The sequence below is a fragment of the Podarcis melisellensis genome (genome assembly GCF_964234715.1).
Source record: "Podarcis melisellensis genome assembly, chromosome: 5".
In the NCBI taxonomy this organism is placed as follows: domain Eukaryota; kingdom Metazoa; phylum Chordata; class Lepidosauria; order Squamata; family Lacertidae; genus Podarcis; species Podarcis melisellensis.
The window spans coordinates 36,277,136-36,289,148 of NC_138537.1; the positions used below are offsets into that span (position 1 = coordinate 36,277,136).

At 44.4% G+C, this 12,013-nt stretch overlaps 1 protein-coding gene across 2 annotated transcripts in view; it reads right to left on the reverse strand.

Moving 5' to 3' along the window:
• Positions 1-12,013, reverse strand: part of SLCO2A1 (solute carrier organic anion transporter family member 2A1) — a 57,312-nt gene that overhangs the window by 18,462 nt on the left and 26,837 nt on the right. For both annotated transcript variants that reach the window (XM_081910410.1, XM_081910411.1), the window contains exons 3-4: positions 7,133-7,295; positions 1,565-1,786 (exon numbers count right to left, since the gene is read on the reverse strand). In XM_081910410.1, the coding sequence (XP_081766536.1) occupies positions 1,565-1,786; positions 7,133-7,295 (385 nt within the window). The remainder of the gene's footprint in view (positions 1-1,564; positions 1,787-7,132; positions 7,296-12,013) is intronic.

Genomic DNA, 12,013 nt, shown 5'->3' on the forward strand with positions numbered 1-12,013 from the left:
TCGGGGGACGGGGGACGGGACGATAATGCTAGAAAGAAGCTGGAGGAAGAAAGTGGAACAGAAACTAAAATGGGGTAGAAAGCTGGGTTTGTCCCCCTACAAATACACATAACATAAAGGTAAAGGTACCCCTGCCCGTACGGGCCAGTCTTGACAGACTCTAGGGTTGTGCGCTCTTCTCACTCTATAGGCCGGGAACCAGCGCTGTCTGGAGACACTTCCGGGTCACGTGGCCAGCGTGACAAGCTGCATCTGGCGAGCCAGCGCAGCACATGGAACGCCGTTTACCTTCCCGCTAGTAAGCGGTCCCTATTTATCTACTTGCACCCAAGGGTGCTTTCGAACTGCTAGGTTGGCAGGCGCTGGGACCGCTGGGATTCGAACATCCTACACATAACATCCTACCCTTTAAATCAGTGGTTTAAGATCTATGATAGGAAGGTGGTTGGGTGGTGGTAATTTCTCATGACAAAAAAAAAAAAAAAAATTAACAATTGAATCCAGCTCTGCCCTCTTTTGAAAATAATTTTTTTAAAAAATCACCAAAACATAGCTGTCAACTTTTCCCTTCTCTTGCGAGGAATCCTATTCGGAATAAGGAAATCTCCCTTTAAAAAAAGGGAAACGTTGTCAGCTATGAACCAAAACTGCCCCACAGCACTGGCAGTATGACTTCTCTCTGTGATCTCCTACTACAGTTTCTGCCTATGCAGGTGAAGCTCCAGATTTTGAGGGACTCTGAGCAGGCAGCACTCTGTGGCCCCCAGCACTGACTGACCGGCCTACCCCACCCCGCTGCAGAGGTATCTACAGCCACGTGAACACCATAGCGTTGCTGCTGCAGCCACCAGCCCTGACTCCCCCCTCGTGTGGGGTGACCAGGCGCTGCTGCTGGCTAAGCCCAACCAGGAGCATGACAGGGAGGTCTTATTCTGTGGCAGTGCTGTAATGGGCTTGGAGCAAAAGCAGCCACTCTGCCCCCAAGCCCATTATAGTGCTGCTGCTGCTGCTGCAGTTGCTAAGTAAGTCCACTCGCAAGCAGGGCTAGAGGAGGAGGTTTGGTGGCTGCTACAATACTGCTGTTAGAGGTGCACTAGGGTTAAGTGGGATCCAGGCAAGGAATTAGCCCTGGTGGGCAGGATCAGGGCGCATGAGCCCCAGCAAATGCCTGGCCATGTGTGACTCTTAGTGCACTACTTCAGCTCTCCTAGAAGAAGAAATCATTTTGGCAAACACTACAGTTTTCATGCACAAAAGGGCACCTTTTGTCACTCCAACACCATCACATTGAGAGGAGAAAGAAAAACAGGCACTCTCAACATAGCCATGTCAGTCACACAACTAAGGATGGCTTGTCAAGTCCTTCCAACATAGCGATTTTCATTACAGGACCGATACGCTGCATCAGAAGCAGCTCTTCACTGCGAGCAATGGAAAGACATTTCCTAAACATCAGATTCCCCGCTCCGCCTGCTGCAAAGACATGGATAGCATGGCAGTGTAAGCTGGATGGCAAGGTGCAACCCTTCTACAGTAAGTACACCTTCCCAGGGAAAGGGCTTACCTATATACAAGGGAGAGTTGTTTGGCTCAGCAAAGTCATCCACATAGGAGATCCCAAAAGGCTGGATGGGGACTGTCCCAATTCCTGCCAACAGCTGTGCAACTACCATTATTGCCCACATGGTGTTGTCCTCGGCCTGGACGCTCACGTTGGTGCTTGGACACACAAATTCGTTGTTGTTGCAGAGCTCAGTTCTGGCACTTCCGCTCTTGTTACCTGCATCTTGGAACAAGATGATGCAAAAAATAAAAATCAATAGGAAAAACAAACAAACAAACAAACAAACAAACAAACAAACTGTGGGAACTCCCAGGCCACTGTACCCAAGTCTGATCGAAAGTCTAGTGCTGGAAACGTAATTTGTCATTGCAAAAGAAAAAGAAGCGGCAAAGCAAAGCATCTCAGTTTGAGAATCACTTTGCAGGGATGTTGCCTGTGCAAGTTCACATGTTGCCTGCAGGTCTAGCTTAGGTCACCCTCATGATTCACTGCAGGTGCCCTGGTACACAGCAAACAAATGGGGAGCAGTACAGAAGGGGACAATCAAGATACCCCACCAGTTTCTAAACCCCCTTAGGGCCCAGATGACTAAAAGTGAACATGAACACAGGAAAAACCCTCCTGGATCAGACCAAAAGTCCATCATAGCCCTTCATCCTGTTCTTACATTGGCAAACCAGATGCATATATATAGGAAGGAACTCCTCTCGTGAACAAGCTTCATCTCCCAATCCAGCCTTGGATAGTGTCCCTTCTTCTGCAGGATTCTGATTGTTGGATTACCGAGATGACAGCTAACTTCCTGCTTAGTGTGATGAAGAGGAAAGCGGCACCAACTTTTTCTTTAATACCACAGCTGTAGTTGATACGCTGCACAATCAAACGAAGTTCCAAGTAGCCTTATTGTACAAGGACAAGGAGCTAGGACGATATCTACTTTTACCTCCCCACCCCCATTTTATGTTGTTATTTCTATGTATATTATGCTATGGCCATACGGCTAATGCAATAAAATCTATTGAAACTATAGGAAGTCCACAAACAGGACTGAGTGCAATAGCACCGTCCCTTCTTGTGATTCCCTGCAACTCATATTCAGAACATAGCCTAGGGGACATTAGATCCATGGCTGGCCTATAGACAGGTCCATGCACACGCATGCAAAGCACTTCCACACACAGTTGGAGAGGGAGCTGGTTTTCCTTTGTCGCAGGGGGGGGGACCTTTTGGGACAGCCCTGGACGGGGAAGGCTGAAAGACCTGTAGAAGATCCGCTTTGATTGCCGAAGGTCTTGGGTTCAATCCCTGGCATCTCCAGGTAAGGCTGGGAGAGACAGCCTGCCTGAAACCCTGGAGAGCATCTGTCAGTCAGTATGTAAGTCAGGCATAGGCAAACTCGGCTCTCCAGATCTTTTGGGACTACAAGTCCCATCATCCCTGACCACTGGCCCTGTTAGCTAGGGATCATGGGAGTTGTAGTCCCAAAACATCTGGAGGGCTGGGTTTGCCTATGCCTGGTGTAGGTAATATTGTTCTAGATAAGACCAAGGGTCTGATGTGCTATAAGACAGCTTCCTATGTTCCTATGCAAAAGCTCATGCAGAGGCCCATGTGTGGTTCTTTGTACCTGGCCCATGTCTTTTGTATACAGCACCTTACAGTTTGTGGCAATAGCAGCAGAACTCTTTTAAGTGAAATGCATCCTTAGGCTTCCTTAACAACTCCTCATTCCTGGATTTGGAAGACCTGCCAGAACTGTAAAACTTCCTCAATTTAATTAGCAGCTGTCATCGCCTTTTTTTCTTTCAAGGTATTACCACAACACTGCTTACAGGGATAAGTTCAGAAAGAGCTTTGAACAAACCTATATCAGTGTATTTTGTGGGTGGTGTGGGGAGGAGAAAACATCAGACGCCAACCGGAGAATTACTGAAGGAGGAATAAGGGTGGTTTGTCCCGGACTCCTATGTGCTTTCAAATTACAAATTAGCTTTCATGGTGAACAAGCTGTTCATAGGGGAGCAGGAAACCAATTCCAATCTATTAATCAGTGTACTTGAAGTGCCTTTTAGAGTGAAGAAAACAATGCTTAAATATCTGGAGGCGTCTAGGAACCCACATCCAATGCAAAATTAAAACAAATGCCGTGTCCTTGCCACACATGTCAGTTCTCATACATCTTGTGCCTCGTTATTTGTTCGTTTTTTACAACTGTTCCACTATTCCCGGCAAGCCAGAGCACTTAACGAGTGGCCCAGAAGACTTGTGGTACTTTGATCGTATAAAAGAGCTGAAACAAAAATGTTGACCAGGTAATTTTGGGCTTTCAGCTAATGCAACATCACTTTCCACATACTGTTACACACTACCACAAACATTCCTGTACATGTTCATTACAAAACCCTTATTACACAAGGCTGGAATGTATTTTCAGAACTCAGGGACCTTCTTAACTATCTTAGATTTACTTCCATAAATTCAATTGCCACGGGGGGGGGGGCATGTTAAACCTATCGCCTGCCAAAATAGAATTTTTGTAAGTGAAACTGGTTTGGGGTAAATGAGAAGAGAAATGCCAGCTATACCAAGATTTTGAGGTTTCTTTGTTTATATAAATGCTCCCATCTTTGGTTCCTGCCACTTAATAAAGAAATGGTAAGCAAATCTAGGAGGACATAATGGAAAACAGAGAGCTTCATTATTTCCTGCCCTGGTACACACAACTGGCCTAAGTTATGCCTTTGGCTAAGTGTGTGGAGAGTAATATATTTCTGCGCATGGGGATATTAAAATGGTAAATGAGGGCTTTGGGTTCAGAACAAGAAACAAACCTTCTTACAAGAGGATGCCAGGGGCCTAGCCATAAAAATGAAGCCACCCCATTAGTTGTTGCAATACAAATTAATATACTGCTGTGAGTGTTTAAGATCTTGCATTTAATGATATTTAAGCACTTTACATTTAAATAAATGTGAACTATATTACTATGTGAATTCATGTTACTATTCCTCAGCGGTGGTGTAAGTAAGACTGTATTAGAGGTTAATGTGTTGAGAAGCAATAATGCCAATGGGTGGCATATTACAAATGTCCTGTCTTTACTAGCATATCAGCCAGCCAGATGGAACAATCCCCCCTCATATCTCTGCTGTTCAGAGGGTTCTCTCTCTCTCTCATGCGCGTGCGCACTGTGGAGGCACACAGGGGCAGGAGGGGGGGGGAACCCCGTTGTGCAGACCTTCTGCTTACAGGGTTCTATAAATGTATCTGCACAAGTTAAGAGAACATTTGAAATAAAAAGTAGCAGTAAATAGCAGTTTTGGGTAATTTTTACCAAGAAAATGACATGGGGGAAATGATTAAACCTTTCTCCCCAGGCCCATAGCACTGGGGCACCCACTGCTGCTTTTGTTTTTCTTAAGTGTGTGAACTCCCAATCACTGAATTAAAAAATGCATATAAAGTAATGGGTAATTTGACCCTCAGATACCCTGTTCAACATTGCAACCCACTTCATTGTATAGGATTCCATGTTGTATAATGAAAGTTTACTTATTTAAGGATTCCACCAAGTTTAAAAATAAGATATAGATATAGTTTCTCCCCCTCTTGCCTGATTAAACTAATTTGACAAGACTCTGGATTAACCATCAAGAAAAAGAGAAGTCATTCCATTGAAGGAGGAGGCCTTATCTTTGAAGATAAAATCAAGGCACTTCCATCAGAGAACTTCCCATTCACAGATCTGAATGAGAGAGGATCTACCCTAGACTCTTCTGATAATTGTGGCAAACTGGGACATCTTCTAAAAATCCCTCAAGATGTCTAGTCCTAGTGTGAAAAATCTAAACATCAGCAAATTCATCCTGCACACATAGACCATTGTATTTAACTAACCTTTACTCTGAGTAGTCTTATTAAAATCAATGACCATGGCTAACTTAGGTTCATTCATCCCAATGGGTGTACGTCAAGTAAAAGTTAGTTGAATACAATACAGTCTGGAGTATGTGTATTTTTTTTAAGTTGAACCTTATTTATATAGCAAGAATGTTACCAATATGTTTGCAACAACTGATAACTTATTCCCTTTGACTACAATGAATTCATGTTTTCATTGGGATTAGCCTTTTCCATTGGCCATTTATGCAGCAGCAGTCAACCCACTGCAGACAACAGTGGTTGTGATTTTGGACTACGGTAAATTCCACGGAGAAACACTTGTGGGAAAACGTTAGGCTAGAAGTAAAAATCTGTGCAGATGCTACAGGACAGATCCATGTGCTAGATAGCAAACTCCTGCTGGATCCCACTTGCAAGATCTTTCCTGCAAAATCCACAATGATCTTCAATTCCATGGCGTATTCTGTTATGCTTTTTTGCCATGGGCATAATTCAAACAGGAGAAGCTGTGGTGTAGGTTCTAGGGGAACTCGGATGCAATTCCTGAGCTTGCCAACAACTTTTGACGCCTTGATTTCCCCCTTTTTGGAAGGCAAGTGGGAACAATGTTTTTCAAGCTTACTTCCTGGCTATGCTACAGATAAATATCATGACAGCAGAACTAAGAGTTGTTATTACCTGATTATATTGTATGATTAGAAGGTATTGAAGGAGCCACATGTATGTGCCAAACTTCCTGGAGGAATCGTCCCCCAACTTTCACACGTCTCTTTCTTTGCAGAGAAGATGGTGACAAGCCTGATTTGCAAACAAATGCCTGGCACCATATCAACTAATGCTGGCTGTTGCCAGCAAAAGCAGCAAACCTGCCAGTGCCATTCATGGGCAGAGGGGATCATGGCTTTGCTACCTGGCATGAAAGGAAATTGGGTGGGGGGGAATGCAAGGAAGCAAAGCCGATCATGTGATCATTGGTGTGAGCGCCACCCCTCGCTTTCCCCGATACAGGATTCTGGCAGAGGGAAAAGCATATACAGAGCAGCTATGCTATGCTAACCAATCCATCATCAGGTAGCAGCCCTGCACATTTTTGGTGGCGTCAGATAATAGTGACACTTTAAAAGAAGCAATTCGACACAGAACAGCATCCACTGACACAAGACATGAACCAAAACATTCATTGCCTTGGGCTCCCTTGGCAATCTGGTTTGGCACACCCATGACAGGCAAGTCATTGCACAGAGACCGCAGCATGCCTTGGGGGACGTTGGAAGCCTGGATGGGTAAAAGCCAAGTGCTTCTAATGTGCAACTACATTTGCAGGCTTAATTTCCCAGGGAGAATAGCATACCTACCTCACAGGATACTACGCGAACTAAGCTACCAAGGATTCTGAAGCAAAACTGCTGTCGCATAGACCTTGACTAAGGTCCCATCTGCACTATACACCCTGAAGAAACTACATTCCCCAGGATTCTTTGGGGGAAGCCATGACTGTTCCCAGCGGTATGATACTGCTTTAAACGTATCGTGCAGATGGGAGCCTATGTTTTATTAATTTATGTAAGCCACTATGAGGACACAGCAAACATCGTTTCACAAAGTCCCCAAGCCATCAGAGCAGAGAAGGGCTGAGGCATATGAGATATTCGGAAATATACATACTGGTTTGTGCTGTGGTGTATTGATATGGGGCTGAGAGAAAATGTGGAAGAGTGAGAAGGAAGGCCCCCAGTGCCAACAGCAGGCCTCCCAGGCCAATTATCCTAGGCCGGTGGACTCGGCTGCCAAAGTAGCTCACAAAGATGATGAGGACAACATTCCCGATCTGTGGAGACATAAAAGTGCACAGATGAGAACGTCAAAACAGACCTGAAAGAAGACACCAACCACACAAGGAGACACCTCAGTGTCTCTGCTTTTACTTCAGAGTTTAGTTTATTCTGGGATGGCCCACCTCTGCTTTTTGTGTACGAGGTAGCAATTTTTCCCCCTGAAGACATACAAAGAGGCAGGCTTCATGGTATTCCCCAATGCTTACAGGTAGAGTAGAGCAGGGTTTGGCAACGTGACACCCACGAGTGCCAGTCTCAGTAAAAGATCTCAGTAAACATCCTTTCAACAATCCATAACACAAGAAAGACTGTTTGCTCTTTCTGCGTAGTTTCTGTTTGCATGGCTCAGCCTCTCCTATACTGAACATGTCCCCTTAAACATGCCCACATTTCTGTTCTGAAGAGGGACAAAAGTGTCCTGTCTGTGAGGGTGGCAGCGGCTGATGAGTGCTGTTTATGGGATGGCTATTTGTGGGGGGTAGGCCCACCCATGTAACTTTGCAATCCTATTTCTGCTCTTCCAGATGCCACAACCATTCTGCCATAGCCCTATGGCAGTCATTTGGTGTTGCATTATGTTTCCCCCACCCCAAATGATAGTACTCATTTGGCATTATTCTAGGCTCAAAATTTGGCACTCTCTCAAAATTTCACTGGCCTAAAAAGGTTGCTGACCCCTGGAATAGAGGCTGTAAAACATCTCCTACTTATCTTTAGTAGGACCAAAGTGTTGTGGCTGGGTGTAGCTTAAAACAGGCTACAGCAGTGCCAAGAAGAGAGCTCTCCGAACGCCTAGCTTGCTAGAAATGGGATGGGCAGTACAGAATTGGGAAAGAGTGGTTCAGCCATCTTTATCATCTAAGACCTTGTATTGCTGGTGAGGCCTCTTCAGGATACAGCAGTGTCAATAATCAGGATGATGAAAACAGCAGGCATAGCTCACAAGTTATTGTGTACGAAGGGAGAGTGAATCTAAAACAGCTTTATTGTCTGTGTTAGAAGCATCCGCCACCCAAAATCAATTGAGGGCCGAAAGCAAAGGCAAACAAAAAAGAACATGAAATATACTCTGAGTCGAGAGTGGATTTCATGCTCTTTATTCAGCTCATAGTGGTGAGGAGGGAATGAAAGCCCCCTCAAAGTATCTGCTTTATATACATTATTTATACAATGGGCCCCACGTGATTGGCTAACTCCGGAATTCTCCTGTAGGCCAATCAGGTTGTGGATTCACTTCTATCTGGAGCTGGACTGGGTGGCTCCTGCTGACCAGACATACTGCTGCATTGTTCTAGGACCAATCAAACTGCGGCATTCTGAATCCTATAGTTCTAGGACCAATCAGACTGCTGCATTTTGGATCCTATTGTTCTAGGACCAATCAGACTGCTGCAGTTTGGATCCTATTCAACTCAGTACATAACAGAACAGTATGGAAAAGGAACACAACAGTGGAGAAGGCAGAAAGAAATAGATTAACTGGATGGTAGTTCAGAGCAAAGGGACGCGGGTGGCGCTGTGGGTTAAAGCCTCAGCGCCTAGGGCTTGCCGATTGAAAGGTCAGCGGTTCGAATCCCCGCGGCGGGGTGCGCTCCCGTTGTTCGGTCCCAGCGCCTGCCAACCTAGCAGTTCGAAAGCACCCTCGGGTGCAAGTAGATAAATAGGGACCGCTTTCTAGCGGGAAGGTAAACGGCGTTTCCGTGTGCAGCTCTGGCTCGCCAGAGCAGCGATGTCACGCTGGCCACGTGACCCGGAAGTGTCTTCGGACAGCGCTGGCCCCTGGCCTCTTGAGTGAGATGGGCGCACAACCCCAGAGTCTGGCAAGACTGGCCCGTACGGGCAGGGGTACCTTTACCTTTACCTTTTAGTTCAGAGCAAAGGGCTCTTAGAAGGCCTAAGGGCCAGTTCACAAACAACAAGATTACTGAACATTTGATTGTCTAAAGATTAATGAAAATTATTCTATTGGATCTGTTCTGGTTATTTGATCTGTGAAGGCTGATTCGCACGTGCAAGTCACTGCTTGATGCAATAGCAACCGAAAGTAAACATGCCTATGTTGAACACTCCCCTGGGTGAAAGCAACACCTATGATCATTTAAAGGAAAAAGCAGGGTAGCGTGGGTCTTTTAAACACACAACACTTTCCAAATGTTAAGTGCCCACGATTTACTTGTTATGGTTGAAAAGCAATAAAGCAGCAGGATAACCAACAAATGCAAATGTATTTCTGAGATTGTATTTAATAAATTCTCTGGAGCGTTTAAATGAAGGAATTCATTTTATACATTAAACACTCGCACACAATGCGAGCATTAGATGTAAGTATGTCCTCACCAGAGATATTTACAATAGAAAAAAAATCCACATACAGCATTCATTTCTATTATTTTTGAAATAAAAGAGATGCTAAAGGTACTTCTGCTCTGTGGAACACAAATGTTTAATTGGTATGTACCTAAATAGTGACATCCAATCAGATTATTGTGTAAATTTGGACTGTGGCAACATCTTCATGTTAAACATCTTCATGTACCAATAATGGCCCCAAACAAACATTATTGCTAAACAATCTAGCATTCTTTTGCGCCAATTTTTTTTTCCACATAATGCAGGCCAACACAGCTCAGTTGAAGATGTTGGCTTACACTAAAGTAAGGATCTGCCCTATGCATAGTTCAATACCCCCCAAATGCATTCTTGAATGGTCAGTACTGCGCAAGAATGTGGACATGTGATTCAAATCAGTCCTCTTGGTGTCTGTTAAAGGGTCTGGATTTTAAAATCTGTTTGGAAGTATGTGGATCTATGGGTTTGGCATGAGACAATTCCCTTGTTGTCTCAAAACATTTACATGTTGCATGAGATGTAATGGTTAGCCATAACGTGCGGGTTACATAAAGTTAGAATTGCACTGGCTTGGTCCAGACTTTCAGACTAATTTAACATTTGAAACTACAGTAATTGTGCCCAAGTTTCTTTTCTTATATGCTTACATGGGCTTTGTGGCTTTTGGAACCAATCTAACAAATAAATGAGAAAAACTTTATAATCCCAGAGAGAGTCAGGAAGGGGAGCCCCATATAAAAGTATGAAAGTGTCTGGAAGCAAAAGCAAATGTATTCCAAATGGATGGGAAAGATAACTACTTGTGGGTTGGAATGGCCACAGATATATGACTGCCCGAGGAATCTACCACAAAGTGGACACCATGGAGGTTTCCCAACTACAAGACAACATCTTTTTTGCATAAAAGTACTGAAGAATTTCCTGTGTCCCCTGCTGTGAATGGAGCAATGTGTTTCAGGACCTGGTTAGAGCATTTCAGGGCACCAGAGTTTGTTTTGTTTAATGGCTCCTGCACACTCATGTCAAAGAAGGGAAGGGCTGTGGCTCAGTGGCAGAGATCATGCTTTTTGTAATTAGGAGTTCCTAGGTTCAATCCCCACCATCTCCAGTTGGGGCTGGGAGAGAACAGGGTCTGAAATCCTGGAATGCCTCTGCCAATCAGTGTAGACAATACTGAGCTAGACCAACCAATCCCAAGGCAGCTTTTTATGTTGTTTGTTTGTCTATCTATCTATCATCTATCTATCTATCTATCTATCTATCTATCTATCTATCTATCTATCTATCTATTACCATTAATTCTACCTTGCTTTTCAGGATAGAAATCCTTCTAAGGTAAAAGGTAAGAAACAATAGGTGGAATTCAGCATAGCCTTAAGGAGACCATTCCATCAGCATAAACACTTCTGCTTGCCCTATGAAACAACCTCTCCTTTCCCTCACCCTACATACTGTTTGGGGGAAAGAAGATTTGGGGGAAACACAGGGGGGTGAACCTCATTGAAGTAGCAGCCCCTTGCGAATGGGTTGGTTGAATCTGACCCTATGCTTTTTTAAAAACTTCAACAAAAAATGTCAACATACAAAAAGTAACCAGGATCTTTCCCACAGGGGAAAAGGTACAGGCCTTGAACCTTTTAAAATAATAATAACAACAACAACAACAACAATAACAACAACAACAACAACAATATCAGCCTCAGTATTAGAGATCTCAATGTAAATCCAGGTCAATGATGCTGCCTACACTACTTGACAAAATAAACGGTTAAAAATGTGATCTCGTTTCAGACACATATACCATGATATAATGGGGCATAATCAATATTTGCTCTTATTTTGCCCTTTGGGCAAGTTCTGTTACTCCTACTACTTAGGGAGAGGTCCATAAAGATGCTCATTGAAGTAGCTGCTTCTCTAGCTAGGTAGAAAGAGTTGCAGAAGCAGCGATTTAGAGTCCTGAATAAAGTAGGAAATATGGATGGCCCAAGAGGTATAACACTGGGGACTGCAGGGCCAGCTCCAAGACATTTTGCTCCCTGACCTAAAGGGACAAGAAGGTGCATCCAACTAGACTGGCAGGTGAATCTTACCTCAACACCACCAGCAGGACTGTAACCTTCTCTGTACCTGAAGTCAGCAAGCTACCTTTGGTGGTGCAGGCCAGGCAGCATAGAGGATTCAGGGGGGTTTTGCCACCTGAGAGCTGCCTCGCTCTGTCCAGTGGTTGGGCTTGCCCTGAAGAACTGTTCAGTTTTGATTTTTGCATTCTGTCCATGTATCCCATGGGCATTCAAAGAGAAGTGGGTTGCGACTGACATGTTTATGGGCTTCCTCTCAAGTCTCTGGAAGTAGTTGATGC